The sequence below is a fragment of the Ixodes scapularis genome, unplaced genomic scaffold (genome assembly GCF_016920785.2).
Source record: "Ixodes scapularis isolate PalLabHiFi unplaced genomic scaffold, ASM1692078v2 PGA_scaffold6__148_contigs__length_123643588, whole genome shotgun sequence".
In the NCBI taxonomy this organism is placed as follows: Eukaryota; Metazoa; Arthropoda; class Arachnida; order Ixodida; family Ixodidae; genus Ixodes; species Ixodes scapularis.
Window position 1 is genome coordinate 48637155 of NW_024609881.1, and position 24821 is coordinate 48661975.

The 24821-nt window shown below is 46.2% G+C and overlaps 1 protein-coding gene across 1 annotated transcript in view; it reads right to left on the reverse strand.

Moving 5' to 3' along the window:
* Positions 1 to 24821, reverse strand: part of LOC8032364 (MAM and LDL-receptor class A domain-containing protein 1) — a 235723-nt gene that overhangs the window by 173295 nt on the left and 37607 nt on the right. The window contains exons 6-8 of the mRNA XM_040206373.3: positions 14285 to 14458; positions 7498 to 7604; positions 665 to 758 (exon numbers count right to left, since the gene is read on the reverse strand). Coding sequence (XP_040062307.2) covers positions 665 to 758; positions 7498 to 7604; positions 14285 to 14458 — 375 coding nt within the window. The remainder of the gene's footprint in view (positions 1 to 664; positions 759 to 7497; positions 7605 to 14284; positions 14459 to 24821) is intronic.

Here is a 24821-nt window from a genome sequence, read left to right on the forward strand (position 1 = left end):
TCTTGGCACGACACACATTGTGTCATCCGAGGTAGAGTATTGAAAAATACGTGAGTACGGTCTGACTCATTTCCCTCACCACTCCCTTTTACTGCGCAATACAGGATGCATCAATAGGATGTTTTACGTTTCATTTCCTCAGCCTGCTGCATAGCTTGAAAAATACATAATTTATTTTTGTGCATACTTTTCCGTTCGTCAATTCAATCATCGCTTTTTTTTGCGGACATTTCTGGCAGCCGTTCTGCCAAATAAGTTATACATGTATGTGTCACTTATGTACATTGAGAATGGCACGTAGACCTCAAAGTCCACATTTCTTTCTTTTCATGTATATAGTTCGAATACATTTGCATTTAAGTGAAAGTTCAATGGTTGTGAAGTAATTTAGAACAGTTGAAAACTTCTAGAAGCTGATTTTGTTTGATGGCGAAAGGTTAGGTGCATCTACACAACCTTTCTGAAACGAAGATGACAATGAACAGACGAATTGGGGTTTCTTAAAAAGAACGTTTTGTCAAGATATTTTATTGTATTTCTTCTCTCAAGAGAAGATGTTTAAAAATTATCTTATCTTTACAACGGTTATGTTCAGAGCATTAGTATTTCTAAAACAAGAAGCGAATCTAAAGACTAAAAAACACAAAAAAAAAAAAAAACTCACCCAGAGAACGTGCACATTCAGTGAGGCGTACATAATCCAGGCCACAGTAGAATCCACCATGAGATCCGGCTCCAACGTAACATTCAAAATCCAACTTCGCCGAAACAGAAAGAAAAACATAATTGATCATGTAGTCCACTCTCGACGCAGCAAAAAGAAGTTCGAAAAAATAAACTGGCGCAAAAAATAATAAACCGAGCAATAACAGACAAACCAAACCTGTAGCTTTTTTTTTTCGGCACAGCCCTGACACTCGATAGTACATTAATATATTTCCCAAAAAAGCACAGATTGTTCACATGAACCGTTTTATTGTATTAAAATAAAGAGCGCGATTTTTTAAATGGACACTGCACTCCCCTAAACGTTTTTTTACGTGCCTGGATAAGAAAAAAAGTAACAAACTGTACTATCTTCGGTAAAAAAGATTAGCAGAATATTTACGCCGCCAGCGTATCTTGTGTTAGCAGCGATTGCAATGCATTATTTTATTTTCAGGCATCTTCCCTGTAGAACAGTATGTATCAGAAACGCTCAAATGAATTCACGACGGAAATATGCACCAATTCAGATTCAAAATGCGTTTTTATTGCCACAAACACAAGGGGAAGGTGAGGGGAATATGCCGGGAATATGGAGGAATGTGAGGGGAATATGGAATATCTTCGTCTGGGCATGTGGCACTAGGAAAAAATATGAGGGAGGAAAGAATCGACACATATACGTCCAGCTTCGCTTCTAGCACGAAGTTTAGGAGACTAAGCTGGCCGTTTTCTTTGTCTGATGACTTCTTTGGGTGAACCCAGTCATCGAGGTTGAGGGCATATATGGGTTTGAATTTGGTCCGAATTCGTTGATAGTAGGGGCATTCCCATAAGAGATGAGTCATGCCTCCTTTTATGTTGTTCGTGCATTTGATGCACGTGCTGGAGCGTCTTCCTTTGCTCCATGCGGCCATGCGTGCCGGAGAGCGGGTGGCGCCTGCCATGATGCGGGTGAGGAGGACCTTGTCCCTTCTTCCGATCCCTCTCGGTAGAAGGTCGGGCGTCTTGGGCAGGCTTTCCCACAGTCTTGTCCTGTAGCTCTCCTTGATTAGGATCCTCTCCTTGTCAGGATCATATTTTTTGTGATCCCATAACGTCTTCCCATTACCGGGTGCGGCGTATCCGTGGTCGTGTGGTTGTGAGGATGTGGGTGCTCCCCCTCACTCACGGAAAGAAACGAGCGCCGCGCGAGCGAGTTGATGCACCTTTTTATTGCCGGGGATCCCTGCATGGCCCGGGATCCAACTTATCTTGATGGTGGTGCCAAGTTGACGTAGTTCGGCTGCACATTTCTTAATTTCCTTGACCTTCCTGCCTGCACTGGAGGCTTTCTTAAGGCCCGACCACACTGGCGTGAACGGCGCCGCCGGGCGGCGCCGCTGGGTGGCACCGCCGTCCGGCGTCCCAACGCGAGGAGTCCACATTGGCCTCCGTTTTGCAGGCGTCACGTGACCGCACTGGTTCCCGCGATCGCGCCTCCCGTCGGATTTCCCGCTCTTTCGTCGTCTGGTCTTTCTTACATTCTTCCGTTCCGCACTCGCTGCCTACATAGTAGGAGTCCATAATGACCTGGTGATCAGCGTGAATGTGATTATCCTAGCCTGGTCGTTGATCTTGTGACGTCGCCGCGCTCTGAAGGGAAGGAGGCGCAGGTTTTGAAACTAGTTCAGTGTTCAGAACGTTGTCGTTCTCGTCTTGATTTTTGGGATAGATGTTGTAGATTATCCCTTTTGTGTAGTTGCTTCCGTACGTGCGGAAGACTTGTACGTCATTTGCTTCGTGGTCATTAATTTTGATCACCTTGATCCCCAGGATCTGTCTGGCTAAGTCTTCCGAGTCTGTCCGGACCGAAATGGCGTTAGCTTTTTCGATGCGGTGAAAAGTGAGCACGGCTTGATTTCCATGCGGCAATAATGCCACAAACTGAGCTTTGACAACTTGAATGTGGGGTTTGAGAGACATCTTCTTGGCCGGTCGAATCTTCAATTCCACATATCCTTTGGGTGCTGCTTGGTTTTTTGCTGGTGCTTCGTCTCATGTCTACCCGCGGCCTCTTCGACGCTTTCTTGTACGTTACTTAATGCCATGCAAATAAGTGGTTGCTGCTTTTATCGCTCCTCGGCGCTTCGTCCAACTGCCGGTCCCCCGCAGGTGGTCGGAGCTGCTTGGCCGGTTCTTGTTTTCGCCTCTGTCGCTTCCGAAGTAGGTGTAGAACTGTCATCTAAGCGAATGCCGGTGGCTCGATCGACGTTCCTCTCCTTGTCCAGCGTTCTGGAAGCTTCCATCTTCTTCCCGGGAACAACCACCATGGGGCTTTGGTGATTCCCGATGTTCGCCGGAGTGTCCCCGGTCGGGCCCGAGCTTTTGTTCTTGCCCTTTTTTTTTCTTGGGTTTCTTCCCTTGTTTTTTGTCGTCTTCCTCCAACAATTTCTTGAGCAGTGCGATTAAAACGGCCCTTGGGGTGTTACCCAGAGCAGTCGTCAATTCCGCTACGGCGTCCTCAATGTCCGCTCCTTCTTGACCATGCGTATTTATGCTCGACTTACTTGCTTTGGCATGGCCCTTGTTCTGGATTTGGCTTCTCGCCGGCCCAGCGATATCCATCTCGTCGTCGGGGGTCGTGTCTACCTGCTTGCGTGGCAGTCTCTTCTCCATGCTGAAAAACTTCGGAAAATATAACACATCCGTTCGACACGGCGTCTTAAATTCCCGCCGCTCGAGCCAACGCACGTGCTCTTAAGACCGCGCCGCCATTTTCTCAATATGCACCAACTCAACTTTCTGACGTCACGCCACTGCGGTGGCGCTGCTGTCGGCACTGCGCATCCGCAGAAACTTCACTTCTCCCGAATTTGGTTTCAGCGCACGCGCTGCGCGCACACCTCTTGTGGTGAAACGTGGGCTAGTTTGTGAACAGCGTGAAACTTACTTTCAGCGAGTTGTGCCTTTTTCCTGCGGCAGTGCGCTTTCGTAAACCTTTCCACGTGTTCTCAATGGCAAGTCTCAACGCTAACACTTAAAAGGACCATGAGGGCAATTTAATTTTTTTTTCTAAAAGAAGGTGTTTTCAGAAGCATTGGGGTCCTGGCACGCCACACAATTTTTTCTAGAACGTTGTGACTCTTATTTCTGTACCTGGAAATAAATTTGCGAAACCGAAACAAACATTCAGATTTCTTCCCTTTTTCGCCTCTGGAAAGAGAAGTGACGTCAGGGAGCACTGTCGGCATCGGTAGGATTTAGCGCACACTCAATGTGGTTCCCGTGGCTCGCTCTAGTGCACGGCGGTCTGTGAAGAAAATTTGGAAGAAATGGACGACAACGCCGCGCTCGCAAACGAGTTTGGGCTCCCGTTCAGCGACCTCACGCCGACTGAACGGGAGGTGCTGCTAAGGACGCAGAACTATGAATTGGCGCTTTACGAGGGCGCCCTAGACCTACCACCAACTCCTCGGTCGCCGCCTCCAAAGCGACTCCCCGCCCCACTTTTACCCAGACTCCGGCTGACGTGAAGGTGCTGCCCAAAGTCTTCTGGTCGGAAATGCAACGAACAAATCCTGACACCGCTGTCCACAGCTCTACGCAAGACGACGGCGCGCAACCAAATGCTGCGCATGGCTGCATCGGTCGGCAATTTATGCAAACTAACGTCGCCCGATCGACCGCACGTCTTTAGCCGACCTTTCGCGCAACCTACTACTGCACATTAACGCGGCATGATTGGTGAGACACCAGTTCGCAAAGCGAACACGAGACGACGCACGAAACCAAAACCAAAAGTCCGCCGCCCCCGGCGCTCGTACCTTTTTCTCTTTTTGTCCATGGTTGCTCGATGCTTTTTACGCGCCCGAGGTAGCAGTGCGGGATGCGTTCAACCAGTGACAAACGGAGGGATCGCTTCAAATTATGCTTTTATACACGGTATGAAACCTATTAATTCCCAACTACAACTTCAAAAGATTATCCAACGTTCAAATAAAAAATTTTCATCACATCTCACCACCGAAATTGAAACCAAGAGCGCGTCTATCCTTTTAACCAATCGCCAGACGAGGTGCCCGTTGTCGTCACGCTTCGACGGCGCACTTTAGTTCACCTTTCTGCCGCCGCCTCGGTGGGGTCCCAGGCATCGTTCCCGGCGCTATTATTACCGCGCCTGTTTGCTCGATTGGTGCGGCACCCTAACTTCTGTTCGGGCTAGAACTTGATCAACAGTATCTGAGACGTGCCTGCCATCCATTTCAATCGTTGAATAAAACTTGGAAACTGCCTTCATGGTCCCTTTAAGAAACTTGTACGGCGAATGACGACGAACGAGTAGAAAACGTGTCTTCGGCACGCTGCCGCCAGCCTCTGCAACGCTAGCAAAACCGCAATTTGCCTGTGAGCCGTCCGGTGGCTTCTCTCGCGCTGCAGCCACCAAGCGGGGAAGCGCGATCCAGCAATTGTCATGCAGTCTGTCTATGCTGGAAAAATCGGTGGAGAAACTGCATAGTGACGTCGCCGGTGGTAGGAGGCTAATCTCCGTCGCCAACAAACTACATCGGAAGAGAACTGCACTGTGACGTGTCCGGTGACGTCGCCGAACAGTTGCGATTGAGTTGAAACTAGAGTTTTGTTTTTTTTCCTACAGGGAATTTCGGAGAATCTCCGAGTAGGCTAGCGCACACCAGCTCGGAGCACGTGGAGCGAAAGCTCGCGCTGCAGAACCCTCGAATCTTCGGTTCAATCCCCGCCCCTGACCGTTTCGATCTGGATGAGCATCGTACCAACGTCCGGTCATGTATACACTTCGTGATGCACGTTGAAGACCCCAGGCTAGCAGTTGTACTGTACTGGCTAAATTGCTTATCTACAGTGGGTAACAATGTCGCCATGTTCAGGCAGACTAACCTCCTGCTGTGTGAACAACCAACGACAAATTTTACCTTATGACTATGTTTGACTGCATTAGTGTAACTTCTCTCGTGCTGCGCGAGAAAGAAAAAAATGTTTCTTCGGGGGTTAAATTTTCGGTGAAGTAGAAAGCGAAAAAGAAAAGAGAATATTTCCCTCAAGTTGGGTTCGTATAGTAGAAGAGGAGGAAAAAGAAAATCAGTTGTTAGTCCCACGGTGGGTATGCTCTTTCCTTTATGTGTATGTTTATTCTAGTTCAGTTGGCCTTACCTGAAGTAGTTGCTTCAAATAAAGCATATTCCTATCTCTCTCTCTACCTGAAGTATGAACGAACTAGCTCAACTTAAGCCTGTTACCGTTGTTTGCTTGGCTTTGAATGAAAACACAATCGTGTTAAATCGTGTAAGAGTATTTAGAATATTTATCGATAACGCCGCTGAACTTGCATCGCTCGAAGAACTTCCTTTTTGTGAGCGCCTTCTCTGCTTGAGTTTGTTGGAAACACAGCCACTTCGATCCGAGGCAATCGATGATAGCGTTGGTGACACAACTAGGTACGCGACTCACAGAGCACTGGAAAACACCAATGTTTTCGTCGCTCCCGACGGTTCCCTTGAAGCCGCCAGAGGTGTAGAAGCGTAGAGCCGCGAAGACTTGTTGTTCGACCGTCAGCACACGGGACCCTTCACGACAACGCTGGAGCTTTCCGCGAAGCTGGTCGTATACAGCCAGCGAGTAATCCCTCGGTCATCCGTTATTCGCCCACAAACCTCGCCTCGCTCGTCTCGAAAGCATCCCGGTGATCTCTAAAAACTCGATCCGCTGGCGAACCCAACAGTTGAGATGCATATGTTAGGGTCGCCATCTTTTACGATGCAGATTGATCTCTGGCTTCGTATCGACCACTCAGTTAACTGCATCGTCAAAGTGCACCGTGACGACATTTTGACGTCACCGCCAACTGCATCATTTTACGAGCATAGCTCGAACTGCATAGGGAAAAACATTTGAACGTCATGTCACGTGACCGGAGAGAATAGCCGATGAGTGCCCGATGTAGTATTCTACATCATTTAGTTTGCGTTCCAGCATAGATAGACAGATCAGTGCGCTCCGCAATCGGAGGAGGTCATCTCAGCCTAGTGCACGTAGGGCTGCTGGCGCTGCTCCGGAACTTCGCTGTCTTGCTTGTTTGGTAAAATGAGTGGTAAAAGCGTCAATGCAACCGAAGTTTTCTGCACGTTTGGACTGGGAGATGGAATTACAGGCGGCTTCGCTGCTGCTGAAGCGCAATCAACTCAACATTTATTAAACAATGCGAGCGACGTGCTCCAAAAACGAAACAAGATGACGCGGAAGGGCGGAACCTTTCTCCCGTCTGCCTGGAGAAGGAGAAAAGTGTCTCGTTCCTCCCTTGTTGTCGGGTCCCCTTGGGGGCGCGTCCGTAGAAGGGAGGAAGACGCGCCTTTGCTACCTGTTCCTCCTTTTTGTTTTTGTAGAGTGTAGGCTGACGGGGACTGACCCGCTGTCGGTGAATATACCTTTGACTTAACCACTGTCGGTGGGTACACCTCCGACTTACCCGCTGTTGGGGAGGTGGGTAAGACGGAAGTGACCATCCGCCTTAAGACCGACTTAGCATAGAACAATACGAAATCTAGTTTCAACGAGGTTCAGCATTAAGTAGGCCCAGCCGTCAAGAAATTCTCGCATTGAACAAGCTCACTTGTGTTCTACTTTGAATGTGTCAATAATCACTTCCTGGAGCCGTCCGTTTGAACTGGTGGACCAGTTACTCGAAATGTATTTCTACAATTCCGGACATAATTGGTTCTGCGTTTGAGATGCGACGAGAATAAAGACTTGGCGGAGAAGAAAAGAAATATTACAAACCCGAAAAGTGCTTGAGCCATCGAAAGAAGCTTGAGCCGGACTCCATTGATCATGGAACAGAGCATCGTCGGAAAGTCCCCAAATAATCCTCTGCGATCCGCCATTTTCTGAATAAAACGAGAAAGAATTTAGATACGCGATGATAATCTAATCATCCGCGTTTGGCCACTGCTAGCTGTGCGTCTGCTGCAGGAATGATAACTTCGGTGAGCCCCCGAGTTTCCCACGAGCTTTAAGTCGTTCTAAAATTGACTGATATTGCCGCGGGCGCAGCTGACCAAGTAGGCCGCGCGCCCGTGGCCCAACGGTTATCGCGCTTGCCTCCTACGCAGAAGGCCAGGATTCGATTCCTTGTCGCGTTTACACATTTTTGATGATGCTGTAATGGGATGTTCTGGTAAATTCGAGAACCGTCTTGGGGGCTGATTCGAAGTTAGAATGTTCTACACACCGAACCTTCTACTGTTCCAAAAGCCCACGCTGGTACAAAAGTTGCTCCGCGTGGCAAGCCGGAGTCAGTTTTGTCCCCGCGTGGGCTTCTGGAACTTGCGGCGTAGAAAGGTCGGTGTGAAGAACATTCTACACACCGAACCTTCTTCGGTGTGTAGAACGTTCTAACCTCGAATCAGCAAGACGGTTCTCGAATTTACCGGAACATCCCATTGCAGGATCATCAAAAATGTATAGACGCGGCCAGGAATCGAACCCTGGCCTTCTGCGTAGAAGGAAAGCGCGATAACCGTAAGGCCACGGGCGCTTTTTTTCTTTATTGTTAGGCCACGGGCGCGCTGCCTACTTGGTCAGCTGCGCCCGCGGCATTCCTTCCGGGGCTGAGCACCTCACTTGGCCGGTATGTCTTCGGAGGGGTACGCTTAACGGGCAGAGAATGCACTATCCCGCACCTCCACCTAAATGTCACGAATGAACAGGCCAGTAAACAAAGAATAACTGGGGAAACTGAAACGTTTAATGGTGGCGAACTTGTGCCCAAAAATAAAAAGGAAACGAAAGCAGAGCAGAGCGCCGCGGGCGTCGAAGTCGGCAAAAGAGCAGAGTCAAACGCTGGGGCGAAAACTGACTCCGGCTTGCCACGCGGAGCAACTTTTGTACCCGCGTGGGCTTCTGGAACATGCGGCGTAGAAGGTTCGGTGTGTAGAACATTCTAACCTCGAATCAGCCCAAGACGGTTCTCGAATTTACCAGAACATTACACTACAGCATTATCAAAAATGTGTAGACGCGGCCAGGAATCGAACCCTGGCCTTCTGCGTAGAAGGCAAGCGCGATAACCGTTAGGCCAAAGGCGCGCTGGCCACTTGGTCAGCTGCGCCCGCGGCAATATAGTGGATTTTGATTGTGCTCAGCATGTTTCTAATTGAAATCATGTGATAATGTTTACAACTTAAAAAGTTAATTAGAGTCGTTTAGTTAATTATCCGACTTATCGCAAAGATTAGGCATCCAAATAATGTCCCTCTGGTCGTATAACTCGCCTGCACAAATCGTATTACTACACTTTTTACGAATGTTTTGTAATAAGTCTTTTCGAATTAATATGAAACACCCGGTGCACATGTATATATATATATATATATATATATATATATATATATATATATGTATATATATATATATATATATATATATATATATATATATATATATATATATATATATATATATATATATATATATATATATATATATATATATATATATATATATATATATATATATATATATATATATATATATATATATATATATATATATATATATATATATATATATATATATATATATATATATATATATATATATATATATATATATATATATATATATATATATATATATATATATATATATATATATATATACAGGGATGGGCAGTATTTCAAATTCCATTTCATTTCATTTATTTATCCTTAAGGGCCCGGGTGGGGCATTACATAAGGGGGGGAGTAGACGAGAACTAAAATACACTTTGACACTTGAAAACGACACAAATAGGAAAAGGAGAGAATCAAAATAACAATAGTAAAAAACACAAAGTACTGATATGGTTTAGTCGGGAATGGTTAGTGGTTGTGTAAAGAGACTTCCTGGCGAAACCTTATTGGGTCAGTGATGACTACAATGTCGTCGGGAAGGGAGTTCCAGATGGCTATTGCATGAGGGAAAAAGGAAGTGTTGAAGGCAAGCGTTTTGCCTGCAATACGCTTGATGCATTGACTGTGATTAAGGCGTGATGATACTCGGTCTGGAGGAGCAAGAGTGGTGGTATGCAAGTATTTCAAATACAAGTATTTGAAATACGTATTTCAAATACTTTGTGTATTTTGCATTTGTATTTAATTACAAATTGGGTAATGTATTTGACTTGTGTATTTAAATACTAAAACCTGGATATTTCAAATACAATTGTAATTAAATACAATTTTGTGGACGAAAATACATCTCTCAAATTTATTGTCACGACTCATTTTGCTCATCCTAAGACGTGTCCAGAGCAGGAAGAAAACTACGTTCTGCACCGAATGCATTGTCTCTCAGTCAAGCACAAGCGTTTAGTGACTTTGTGATTACGGTGCTAGTCCAGGGCAAGAATAGCGACCAAATTGACGTTCTCTGGCAGACTGGCTAAATAAGTGCCTGTGACAACTTGCGATGCTTTCCAGCCTGATTTCCATCCATATTTTTGCCTGGAACACTCTAAATGCGCGGGTCGTCCAGATTTTCGTAACTGGTGCGAGTTGCAACAATAAAAAATTCTCTGGCTAGTGCTGCGCGTCTTGGTCGTCTCAGTTCTTTGTTGGTCTATACCAAAATGTAGTCGACAAAAAGAGCTGCTTGAGGCTCTGTACTTTTTTCACCTATTACGTCCAAGCTGATTACATTTTTTTTTGTTATTATATTTCTATTACGTTACTAGAGCCTCGCACACTAACTCCCGGGTGTGCGATGCAAAATTAAAATGACATACCCAGAAACCCGTTGCAGGTGCCCTGAAGTCGCCGACGCAAATTTTTGAGGAATGTATTTGGAAAAGTATTTGGAGGAGACCAAATACATTTGGTTGTATTTGTATCTTGTACTTAAATGCTTTTTTGGAAATTTAATTAGATTTGTAGTAAAATACATTTTTGACGACGTATTTTGTATTTGTATTTCGATACATATTTGCATGTATCTTGCCCATCCCTGTATATATATATATATACATATACGTATATGTATCTGCATTTCATTTATTTCCGCATGTTTTATATTTTATTACGATGTGTCATATCAAAGGAAATTGTAGCACTTAAGTACAGAAATAAATAAATGGCGATAATGATAATGATGATGATGACGACGATTATTATGATAATGATGATGTTACTCCGTTTTACTTTAAGTCCTGGAGCAGCCGTCTCTGGTTACGACCCGATGGATCAAACCAAGCAGTGGCAAGAGTAACTCGTCACAGGGCTTATCATCTTGGCGGCTTTCCTATCACGGAGTAAACCAGTCACGAAGAGTGAATGCGCGGTAACTCTGCACTTTCGTCTGTGCGAGATTGCTTTAGCAGGTTATAGCAAACCAACGAAGAAAACAGGCACCCTTCACGGCATTTAAACTCAGCCGGACTTCAACTGAAACTCAGCAAAGTCAAAGAATTTGTATACCATATGATATGAATTAATAAAAAAAAAAAAAAAAACGCATATTCTCCGAAAATAAAAAGCAAAATACTAGTACTTTTTGTTTTCTACTACTTAGACCATTTTGTAATTGTTTTATTGGGTGGTGCACGTTGTACCTCGTTAGCTTAACTGGTTCACACTGCCCCATTTTCTTACGTTAAGTTACGTTACGAAATATTCCGTTGAAGTCACCGGGACCTCTGTGCTTTATATTAGACGAGGCTACAAGTTCAGGGAGAAAGAATGACACGCGACATTCGAGACACGAATGTTTTGCTCACTTATACGTAACGTAACTTAACGTAAGAAATTGGGGCAGTGTAAACCAGCCTTTACAGTGCCTTTTAACCTATTCAATAAGCAGTAAAAGAGAGCGTTCTCTCAGTCTAAATGCGCAGAAAAGTGTCACAGCTACTTACCTCTAATTCGCAAAATTTACCATCATAATCAGTTACTAAGAAGTGAGCTTCTTTCTGAGCCGTCATGCTTGTCTTGTTCGGATTACCGCTATGAAGTAGATATCAGCCGTCGGCGTACTAGCGTGTTTTTTTTATTCATTCCTACCGAAGAATAGCGCTAAGAGAGACCACCTGTTCCCCTCAATCGCCACATCCACCGACGCATCAGTTTTCAAAATCGCCATTAAAAAGTTTAGTTTTTTCCTTGCTGCCTACATCTGTTTGTTCCTTTGTTTCGTGTTTGTAGTTTTCGGAATTTCATCTATTTTTTGTCTACATTCCACTTCCTTCTGTAACGGCCTCTGGACTTTGTAGGAGATGCAGTAAGTAATTGAAACAATAGACTCCCTGCGCAACGACATGACATCTGGCATATGGTGCCGAGTGCCGTGCACGACGTGTGACATCTACCAACAATACTACCAACACACGCACTCTCAAAAATAAAGGGGTATATTTTTACACCCCTTGTCCCATATACGACACCCCGAAACATCAGTTCGACGTTTAGCGCACTGATGTCGAAGAGACGGCCCCAACTTTTACGAGGGGCTTGAGAACGGTGAGATATACCTCATTAAACTGCTAAAGTACGTATCAAAGACTACAGAGAAGAAAAAAAAACCACTAAGGTTTTACAAAAGGCCAAGAAAACCCAGATTACGTTTTTCCAGTCAGTAACACGTACACTATATATTTTAATAAGTTGTACCTCTCGGCTATCAAGCCGCTCGTTAAAGTTCGTACCATCGGTTCGAAGTCGGCGTGCTGTACGCACCGAACTGAAGTTTTGGGGTGTCGTATATCGGACAAGGGGTGTAACAATACACCCTTTTTTTTAAAGAGTGCGCACGTCATGTGTTTGCCAGAATATTAATACTAGCCAGTGTCCGAAAATACCTGATATCAACTGTATTATAAGTAGGAATGTCTGCAAAATATATTTAATAAACATTTTGATGATAATTACCAAAAGGACAAGCTTTCTTTCGGAGGCCGCTAGTTAATATTACCCGCTAAAGTACACAGAAAGTGCGCAACTAATGACTACGGGTGTGTACCACTGTGTCATCTTGCGGAAACCACTCGTCATGAGAAAATGTTCATTCTTTTCATATGCCTTTTTTCGAAGAAGATTGCTTGGCTCACTGTTTTGGTCGGTGCTGTTGCTTCGATGAGCCTTTTCTCGTCTAATTATCCCGAAAAGCAAACCCCATACTGCGAGCAAGTGTTCCATAATGCATCTTTGGAGCATCGAAATGAAAGAACCGGGGCACGCCTATCAAAGGGCAAGACAGAGAAGAAGGCGCGTGCCATGGCGGGACAGCCAAACACGTACCATCTTTGGCTTAAGTCGGGGGAAACAAAAGCACGTGGGCGCACTTTTGTGGGGTAAACAAACACACGAAGCGCGCAAGAAGAAGGCGAACTTGCAGGCCGTATTCGCGGCGAGAAGTCTGGGTATCGCCGTCTGGTGGACTTTTTGAGAAACATGAGAAACATGCGGTATGACGCATTTATATTTATGTTGGAACGACAAGATTTATAGAAAAGTTACCTTTTATCGAGCAGGTATTCGCACAATTCGCTACCTTTCTACAAGACCCCCATTGACGTCATACCGCGTGTTTCTCATGGCCGACGCTCGCGGCTGCAGGTCGAGGAATATTAAATTTTTTCCTCACAATTACGCGGCGGAATCGAAACATTTCGAAGGAAGGAGGTGTGTTTTTTGTCCTTTATGACAAGATGAACTATGTCAAAAGTAGAAGATTCCAATTCTTTCAACGTTAAAATCGTTGCACTGCTCCTTTGAGGAACCCAGTGCGTGTTGGATTCCCGAGTGTCTTATTATCGCTGGGCAGCCAATGTTGAAGGGTTTTATAGCTTTAAACCGCGTTCGACTTCCCTATAATATCTTTACTTGTCAAGCCTAACTCAAAACAAAAATTATGCTCTGCCAAAACTTGTTTCTAACACTCGCCGTACCCGCAGAGCTTCGCTTCGTGTATCTGCACGCGTCTCGTCTCCGCACATCTCCGAATGTCTTTTTAACCCTTTCTTCACCGCTCAACAACACCGGGAACACTTGCGCCTTCACTCGCGTCGCCACTGCCGCAGTCGCTTCGTAGTGGTTTCGCCGTGCCAAGTCCGTACTCCGTCCCAGGAGCGAGCGCGGAGGGAACGGCTGGCATCCGCGGCTAGCAACCGGCGTCGCGCCCACACTGACCGCCAACAGGAGGCCGTCTGTATCGAGCGTACACGGCGACGCGAGGATACCTAGGCACTCACGACAGCGCGAAGCAGAGGGGCTTCCACGGCGACGGGAGAATCCCGAGGTTCCCGAACGAGCTACGGCTATCGCTTTTTAATTTCCTGCCCATTGTGAGCAAAAATTGGCATCTTTTTTTGTGCGTAATTCGTTAAGCCGGTGATGGAAAACGCAAAAAGATGGCGAACACCATGACGATTCAGTTTTGGCACTGCATGATAGGCTCTATCGGATTGTATACCGTTGGCTGCGGTGCGGCTGCGGTAGGACTTAAAGTGAAGTTAAGTAAGGTCATCAAGCCTTCCCGTTTGTGTTTGCCTTTAAACGGACGTGTGAAAATAGGAAAACGTATCTTGGCTTCTTACCAGTAACCAAAACTTGGAGTCCGTGCGGAACAGCCTCGTCGCCTCCTTTTGCACTTTCCGAGACGTAGTAGTAGAACCGTAAGCACTGACGACCCGTGTGCCCTTTCAGTTGCGGGGAACTGAGCAAACCGTTCGACTCGGTGCCCACTGGAGCGATGAAAGTAGCGAAGCCACCTGTGGGAACGTCACAAAATATAGTCGAGGGAAACAAAAAGCAGTCTATGCAAATCCAGAGTACAGTAACCGCGATAGCTGCGACGCCTTACCCTGGTGTATTCTTATGAATCTTGCAATTAACGCGGAGAAACCTTCGACAATGTCTGCTCGGAGAGTAACACACTCGTTTAACTACAAAACTATCCGATTGTTGATTTCACGTGACAACTGGCGTAGTCACATGATATAATAAGGTCTCGCGACGCAGTGGTGTCGCGTGACATGATGGCGTCATATGATTCTGCGACGTGGCAGTGGCATTCTGCGACGTGGCGACGACGAACGCCCTACGTAATTTCGAGCCATAACATGTTATCATTGTAAAAATGGTAATGATCTATATTTCGCTTCCCCTGAAGTCAAGACGCAGCCGTCGCTACGAGGGGATTGGACCAATCAAACAGCGTCAAAAGCGCACCACCATCGCGTTCGTCACGTTTCTGTGCGTGTTCTACCATCGCTGGAGCAATCATAAACGGAAAAGGCTTAGTGTCTTGAGCTTTTGAGGCTGCTTGATTGGTCTTATTAGCTCGTGTCGTCGGCTGCGCCTGGACTTAAGCTGAAACGAAGCATATTTAGGCCCTGCCTTTTGGAGGCCCAGATTATTCAGATGAATATACGCCTCTTCTACAATGGCGCGGCCATCTTGAACGTTGCCACTTCCGGTATGCGTTAAAACATGGTTTGGTCTCTTCACGCTTCTTGAAGGTGTTCAGGAAAAATGCATGATTGTCACATTCTTGTTCTGCCTATCCTATATTTTTCCGAATACTCCAGATTGAAATGCTTCATAGTTTTTCGTCCCGCATAAAAGATACGGAACCCACGTGACTGAGAACGAAAGCAAACGAAAAACGTTTACACCTGCTGAGTTTTACCGACCCTCTATGTAGGGCACAAAAGATATATCGGATCCTAAGAGTCAGCATATGGATAAGCTTAATAATTTGAATCTGAAGATATTGTTTTATATACTCTCGATAGTATTGCCTACTTTGATTTAAAGGGGTAAGGAAACCAAATTTTCAAGCTAATTTCTTTGATTAAACACGACGTGTAGGAGAACCTGTGAAACGTCAATGTTTCATTGGAAAACACAAGGAAACCCATTCTAACTGAATTGAACGACAAGCGAAAACCACCTAGTGGATGTCTGCGAAGCTTCGATAAAATGCGGCCTCGGCCTCCCAACCGCAGCACCAATATACGGGAAGTACGCCCACTAGTACAAATCACCTAGGCCAGAAGGTAATACCGAAAGTTTGGGGAAGAATTTCAGAGCACAGTTGGCCATTTTTCAATTCACTCCGCTAACAAATCGCTTCCACTCATTCTTTAACGACACTGCCGTCAGGTCTTGATGAGCTACACTCTAAGAAAAAATGGAGGAAAAAAGTAGCAACGGCGCGTCTTCCTCCCTTCTACTGACGCGCCCCCAACCGGACACGAGAAAAGGGGAGGAACGAAACGTTTTCCTCCTTCTCCAGGCAGACGGGAGAAAGCTTTCGCCCTCCCGACTCATCTTCTTTCGGTTTCGTTTTTTCGAGCAGGTCGCGCACGTTGTTTAATAAATAGCTGTTGAGTTGATTGAGCTTCAGTGGCAGTGAAGGCCGCCTGTAATTCCGTCTTCTAGTCTAAATGTGCAGAACATTTCGGTTGCATTGACGCTTTTATTACTAATTTTATCAAACGAGCAAACGAAGCCGCTAGAAACAGCTAAGTTGCGGAGCACTGAGAGCAGTGCCACGTACACTGGGGGATGGCCGTCTCCAGATTGCGGGACGCGCGCGCGCGGCGAACCGACGGAACTACAGTCGCTACAATAGCGAAACCACGCGGAACTGTGTCGACGTTTTCGACGTTATGGAAACCGCAGGAACTGCGTCCAAGACAGGCAGGTTTTGTTGCCGGCTGCCTGGGTGCCTTCCGCGCTGAGTTCGGTTCTGTTTTCCGATGCCGAGTGCCAACCGGCGTTCAACGTGGTTCTGTATTTGTGCGTGTCAGCAACATAGCTGCAACATCGTGATGGCAGTGTTCTGGGTTGTGAACAGAAGACTGGAATTATCGCCGATGTGACCGTGTGTTCGCGTATCAGTGGTGTAACAACAAGATGAGATCGTAAACTGTCGGGCATTGATGCCGTTGGTCGGGCCGTGATGAGGGGGCGGGGTGTCGCAGGTTGACATTCCGCTTTACATTAAAAAGTTTAATACCACTTGAGGGATTACGTGCAATCGATCAACGTGCGGATAGTCATGTTGGAACGCTGGTCTGAACAGTAGAAGCTCCTAGCGCTATCTTACAATGGCCAATATGACTGTCGGAATTGTCTCGTCCCCGAGAGCGATTGCGCTCTGAAGCAAGGACTGAACAGTACGAAATCGTGACGGAAAGTACGTATATTTACAGTATGGAATTTCGGCATTAAAAAACAATAGAAGCTAAAATCGAAAAAAAAAGCTGCCCTTTATTTTGCTGTTTAAATATACTATGGTTCCTGGAGAAACTGCCTTCCAAGTGGCGCGCTGGGATGAGCGCTAGACGTTTTTGGGCTCGCCACGGCGTAGCTCCGTACACTGAACACCTGCCGCAAGTCGCGGCTTTGACTGCATTCAAGTTGATCGAAAAGCGATTTCTCAGCATGTGAAGCATCACTTCCAGCTGAGTGAATATCCGCTCTACAGAGATTAATTCAACACGGCAATTGCAGCTTTGCGCGAACAGCACAAATAGAAAAACCAATAGAAATACAGGCTACGACGTGCCGTGTGGGGAAACAAACTCATGGCTTCGAACCGCATTAGGGCGGCTTGATTTATTGGCTTTCAAATAATTACGGCTTGATCGAGCGTTTACTTTTAATAAGAGATTCATCCCTTGAGCCATTTAAAATACTTTCAGAGGTATGACATTGCTGGGAATATTTTTTATTGCTTAGGGGGTCACCAAAAAATTCCGTACGTTCAAAACGACCAGTATAAAAGACGGAAACGCAGAGCACGGGTGTAGTGTTCGGGTTAGTGTGGTGTTCCGTTGTATTGATATTTGTGTGTGTGCCGTGTATGTGCTCTATCTATGTTCACCTAATGCTTGTAACAAGTGTATTGTGTGTGTATAGTAGAGGATCCCCAAGCGCAGGAGTGCGGCTCTGAAGCGCAGTAGTAGCCTGAAAAGAATAAATTATTTTTTGTAGAACATGAATTGGGCGGTACCAAGCGCCACCTAGCCTAGCTGCTTGCAATTACTCTGCTTGACCCCGCCATCTGGTGGCTAGCGATTTAACCTTTCACTCTACGCGATAAACAGCGGCTTCGAGTTTGTTCTTTCGAGCAGTGTTGCCAACCGTAGGGTAATTACCCTACTTGTAGGGTATTTTAGGGATTTTGGTATGTTGTAGGGCTGTAGGGCCGTCAGGCCATTTTCCCGCCAAAAGTAGGGTATTTTCAGACGTTGCTTCTTCAACGGCAAACATTACAAAAAAAAAAAAAAGCTGCCGCGCAAGCTTTGCATAGCTTTACAACCCGTGTGCTGTCACACCACAACATCGTGCAAAACGAAAGAATCCAAGTTGCGAGACGTGCTAACTGAGAGCACCACACCAAGTTGGAGTATGTAGGCTCCCTAAGTTGGAAAGTAGTGGAGAGCTGAAGCAAGTGGGAGAGGTGGGAGGAGGTGGAGTTGCTCTTGGGAAGTTTGGAGCCAGAAGAGGTGTCTTCCCAGTATAAATAAAGTTGTGTCCTCCTCCTCCTCTCAGTGGAAATGATCCCGCCAATTTTTTTCTGATGACTGGTCCATGCGGCGGTCCTTGTTACACCTGCGAAACACCTGGCACCACGGGCGGAACCATAGCGATCCCACCAGGAAAACGTCATTCGATCAAGTGAGTGCATCCCGGGGACTGGAGGCGTTCACTTGAGCGAACGACGTTTTAGCGAACGAAGCCGAAACCATTACGCGTCATCGAATGAGACTTGGCGAATACGGAGGAGCCGCCGGCTTCCTATCCTCCCCTGGTGTAATAGCCTATAGTTGATCGCAATAGTACTTTAGTTTGACGATTCCCTAGGCGGTACACCCAAAGAAGCTAATATACCGTTCGGATTAGCTTCCTTTTGTAATGAGCCGCCTTGTCTGACGCCGCGAGTGCTGGTTCCGCGTAGCCCAGTTTTTAATTGCACGACAAATCGACTAAACATGTTGGTTGGGATGTCTGTGCGCTCGGTACATCACTGTTGTGCTGATGCTACACAGCGCACATGCAAGATGCAAGCATGGTGTTCCAGAATAACGCAGGCATGCGCGTGCATGCGTGCCCTGTCGCTTTGTACTGTATTAATATTACCCTGTATCATCATAATCCATGCAATAGTATTATTTGAACAAAGATTTGCCTCGTAGGGTAAAATGTAGGGTAACAAGAAACATTCGTAGGGTAATGTAGGGCTTTCTGGACGCTGCCGTGGGGTATTTTTGAAAAATAGGTTGGCAACACTGCTTTCGAGAGCGGCTTTTGGTTTCGCGGATTGAGTTTGCCCTTCTCTGTGATGTGCGGTTGACGAAGGAATTGTGACTCGAGGAACACCAAAGGTAAGACTCAAAGTGCGCGAAGTAACTGGGTATCGGTTGTCTCCGTTTAACATCGCAGTGCTGTCGACGAGAAGACTGAGTAACTGCTTTCAAAACGCCAGTTTCTGTACCTGTGGGGGGAATCTGGCTTCGGAAATAAACACAGTTTGCGGAAAGCTCGTGTGACGCTTTTATTTGCTGCTGCTCTCATCCCGTACAAGAGACGTAGCGTCCTGATTAAGCCTTATTGGGCTCGATTTGCTCGATTCGGGGCCGCCATATTGCGATGCAAGCGACGAAGGAACGTTGCTCCCCTGCTTCAGGGACGAACGTTTCTCCCTTTCTAAAGGAACATAGGTTACAAGACCGTTCCTCCCCTAAGGGAGGACTATCCATACCCTTTTTTCTAAGAGTGTATAGTACGGTAGTAAGCTGGGAGAGTTGGGATTGGCTGAACATGACGAAAGACTTTCAGCCTTTTCACTCTGGTGAAGAAGGAAGACCAGCGGAGCTGTACAATGGAAAGTAATGACCGGCCGCAAGTCGGCAAGCCAGAGTGGAAAGGCTGCCGCCATCTATGAGCGACGGCGGCAACCAGATACGGGGCTTGGCGCCGTCGCTCATAGATGGCGGTAGGTGTCATCACCCGATCCTGGGGAAACTAGACCTTAACAGCTCCGCTGTAAAAATAGCACAGAAAAAGACGAGGGCAGGGACAGGAACGGAACACAGAAGGGCTTGTCTGTGTTACGTTCCAGTCCCTGTCATCGTCTTTTTGTGCGCTATTTTTCATCGAAAAGACTCGGGCTTACCTCGCAGAGCTGTGCCGGTATCGCCTGATGCGCGGAAGTTTCTGTGCTATGATGTAAGAATTCAAAGATTATCTCCCCGTCCAACTGATAACCCTGTTAGACGGGTGCGTTAAAATAGTTCAGAACGAAGTCCTTTAAGGAATCGGCGAATCAGCTCGCGATCTCATGCCTGTTGGCGTGCGCTCATTCGCTGATATTTAAAAGTTGGTTGTTCTGAACTCCTTTAACGTACAGTCACGATCAGAAGTAATTGGAACACGGGAGCGGTGGCCCAACTGCATTGCAGCGCGATCTAGCCGCGCTCGTAGGAACTGATAGGAGGCTAAGCGCATGCCTACCTGCCGGCGTCGACAGTCCCTCTGCACAGATCTATCTATTTCATTTACCAGCGGTGCAAATAATCCTTCGCTGCTTCTCAGATACAGCACTGCAACCGTGATGGCGTTGATAGCGTCCGTCAGCGTTACGAGGACGCTCCCCGCGAGCGCGAACTGAGGAAACGGGTGCACTCTAAAGCGGTTCGGTGCTGGTTCAATGACGCGGAAAACGCTGCGTGACGCATCACTTCGTAAAAAAAAAGTATTTAAATTGTTCTCGAGTAGATAGCAACGCCAGCTGCAGAAAATTACACCCAAAGCTGACAAAGACCATTAATTCCAAGCAACGAACAGCGTTTTTTATTTTATTTGTGTCAAGATAAGATATTAAAGAACATATTTTAAAGATATATTATATACTTCGTTTCAGCTTCGGTACGAGCGCGGCAGATGTTATGAGCCGAAGGGCCAATCAAACACCGCAAAACTTGCAGCGTCATGGCGTGCTCTCTGCGCTTTATAAGACTAGCCGGCGGAGAAGCACGCACAGAGAGACGGCGAATACCGGCTGGTCCTATCAACTGCAGAGAGCACGCCATGACGTTGTGCCTCTTTTGCAGTTTGATTGGCCCTTCGGCTCATAACATCGGCCGCGCTCGGACCGAAGCTGAAACGAAGTATAGACATTAAAGAGCGCGGGAAGCGTGCCCGCTGTCTGCTATCAGCGCCATCGTGGACGTAGCGTTGCGTCCCAGAAGCGGTAAAGAAGATTCGAACCGCCGCTAAAAGGAATAGGTCGAGAGAAGAGGAGAGGCCATCGGCGCCGGCATGCACGCATGCGCGTAGTCTCCTATCAGTTCCCACGAGCGTGGCTAGATCGCGCTGCATTGCAGTTGGGCCACCGCTCCCGTGTTCCAATTACCTCTGATCGTGACTGTACCTGTCTGACAGGGGTATAAGTCGCCGCCGAGTTGCTAAGTGCCACCGTTTGGACGATCGCGTAAGCCTCGCTCGACGAGACCGACGAAAGCTGTGCCGATGACTTTTCTTCAATAGTTTAGTATTCGCAATCGAGACAAGTCGCTTCCAAAATCATGGCGGTGTGAGCATTTTTTCGTAGCAGATTTTGTGTGACGTTGCGAGAACTGTACACTCACGTCCTCTGTGATCTGTGCGCCCGCTTGGAAAATCACGTAAGCCTCGCCCGTCGAAACAAGCGCAGGCTTCCCATACGCCGATGCATTCATCCCCTTTGCTCGTCTAGTGTTCGCACGGGACAAGGAATGCGTAAAATCGTGGTGTATGCGTTTCGTCGAGGTGGCGTGACAATACTACAGTCACACCACTATCGATGTGATAGGTTGTGTGAAATACTCGTCTGATACCACCGCCGTGCTGTCTTAACTGACTCCTCCTGCTTCCTTGCTCACCTTAATAAATGAAGGATGCCTACTTGTGTGGCACCTTCAAAGTGATATTCATTTGTCCGTGACGCTGGCGCCCTCGCCAAGTCTTGTCTCTGTGACCAGTCGGATGGTAAATCGGGTAAGCAGCAATTGCCTCGTTCTACCAATGTCACACATGAAGTTGTCCTTTCGTCAACTTCGACAACATGGGGTAGCAAATATTCCTGCATCTCGCCTCGTACAAGGTAACAGAGCTGCCTTAGCCGCCTCATGAGGATGTCGTCCCGTTAAAATAGCAAGAAGCTCGCACCCGATACCGACGTTGCCGATGTTGCCAATTCGGCCATGTCGAGGAGCAGAAGACGCATTACTTTTCGGCAGCAGTTAGCATCCTCTGGGTCTCGTAGATCTCGCGGTTTCGCCGTTCCGCGGCTTGTTCCGTGTGCGTTTGTCGTGGTATCGTTACCTTCGCAACTGTTTTCGGTGGTCTTTCTTGACGAGTCTACGGCGGGATGCCAAAACACAGTGTAGCAGAAGCTTTGGGGGCAGACCTGTGAATTCTTTGCAGTATATTCTCCAGAAAGCGCTCACCGGGGCAGCTCACTTGGTCGGTCATGGTATTGCAACAGCGCGCACGACCCCACCGGCTGCGCAATCTCCCGGTGATATGTTACAGACCTCGGGTACTCCGACGAAGCGAGGTAGAAACGCGTTGGACGCCACCAAGTATTAACACTCATAACTATGGTACGCTTGGCCGTAGCCACCATACTAGGGAGGCTCATGACGTCACGGGGCAACTTATGGACGGGAGATCTGGAGAAGCACCGCGCTCTTCGATTGACAGTTTTGAAGCGCTCGCCAGAATTGAATATTAAAAAAACACACACACACACACACACACCCATCCGTCTAAAATGAAAGCGTGCGATTGTCATTAGCCGATAGGGCGCGACATTGTTTCGGAAGCTACGATAACCCTATTTTTGGTTCAGATTTTGTGCTTCCAAAACTTTCATTGCATAACTTCTTGCCTGGCCCCTTTTTATGTAGTGCCCTCAGATGGGTCCCTATGGGGAAAAAATAATATTGAAATTAAATTAAATGAGTTGATCATGTGTAACTTATGTCTGAACGAGAGAGGTATGTTTGAAATTTCGATTCAGTATTCCTTCAAAGCACCAAGACTGCTTGATAGACCATACGCACACTAGTTCGACAGCTCTTTATATCTTTTCTTTTTTTTCTTTTTTTTAGGGGGGGGGGGGGGGGGCGGGGTGCACATGATGATAAGTTATGCTGCCTTTTTATTATATACCAATGCCCGGCTCGGGCGCCACGCCGCTGCGGTGGTGCTACTGTCGGTGCGGCGCATACACAGATGCTTCACTTCACGCGAATCTTATTTCTGCGCATGCGCAGTGCACGCAGCAAGTTTGGGCAAACTCGGATTGGTTTGTAAACAGCGTGTTGTTCTACATCTCCGGTCGGTTCCAGTGACCATTCAACGGTTAATCGCGTCGTCTATACTAGCAACATAGATGCCTAAAACCGTACAGACTTTAAGGAATTTATGAAAGAACAAAAAAAATACAAGAACAAAATACCTAGTTAACTAAAACATTCTTTTTATGGCTAATGCCGGAGTTCCATGAAGTGCGTTAGTGCGAGAACTACCTTTTTTTTTTATCCTCCACTTTTGATGTTAATTTCCTCTTTTAAGACCACGGCGCAGGTATAAATTTTCTATAGTTACCCCTCCCCTTTATAAATGTAAGCATTTTAGCCTAGAAAATATCATTTCCACAAACATTAGGTTCTTCGCTTCTGCGTGCTGTCGGGGTACAACGAGCAGGCATGACGGAGCACTGACCCGTCACGCTTAGAAATGCCGAGTCTCGAGAGGAGATGTTGCTTTTGAGGGGTACAATAGAAAGAGGCCAATTAAGACGGGGCTGCAGCTCTGTTAGAAAACAAATCTAGGCATGTACCGTACCACGCATTTGGACGTTATGATATGAAATCACCCTTTCTTGAACATTCAGATTGCAAGGAAATCTACGGCAATTCCATCATTCAAGTCGTATTAGTGGTGAGAGAATTACGAGCAAACGAATGCTAAAATGTTTCGGAGTTGTCTCTTTTTTATTTTGTTATAGAGCTAATAGCTTAAAAATTTTCCTCTTAAGATCTAGGTTTGATCTAAACCGATATGTTATTACCCTTCGATGGTGCTGATGCACCAACTCAATGGCCGAACAACAAACACTGCACTGTGAATGCCCCATGAAGGGGTACGAGTAAACTTTACCTTTGTATCTAGATAACAAAAAAACTAAATTGTGTTCGAAATTATATAATTAAAAAACTACCCCCCGTCCTTTATCTTCGATCTCTTAAGATGCATCAAAGTGTAGCATTTAAGGAGTAATGGTGTAAAGTTGTTTACAAGACATTCAGCAGTCCTTTCACGAATTGAAGAAAATCAATGTATATTACTTTTCCTGCTAAATTTATAGTAAAAATTGACGTCACTTACGTCACGTGGCATTGTATCACGTGATACTAGGACCTGACATGTGACGTCACGGTGCAGCGTGACTTTACGTCACATAACGTCGTGTCACTTGACTTTGCGTTCCCTTCTATATCTAGTGAGGAAATCGAAACCACGCAAATTGATGTCACGCGACGTGTTTACGTGACTTGACATATCGGTGTGAAGTAGTGAAGTCATATGAGGAAGTGACCGCACGTAGCATAAATTTTTTCCGCTAAATTTAGCAGATAAATATATCAACGGACGGCCGGACAGGCAGGGTTTAGGGATTCGGGAGTGCTCTAAATATATTCCATGCGTAAAAAAAAAAAAAAAACCTAACGAAAACCGTTCGATAATATTTTGTGGACACAATTGCCTCCAAGTTAAAACTTGCAGCCTTTCTTCCGTAGTAATAGTATAACGTTCTGAAAATGCTGTTATATTTTATCATTTTGAGCCAAGCGATACTAATTCACACAAAAGGGTTGACCGATATATGCTAAAACTATAGGCATTACTTTAGGCCGTTGATGATTGTTGAAACCAAACTTTCACAGATTCAATTCCAGCATTGCAGACCAGTCGATCGTCTGCAATGTATGGTGAATCTAAAAACAAACAAAAAACAGATCTTTAAAAAGAAAGATATTGGGTAAGAAGTTATTTAGAAGGCAACAC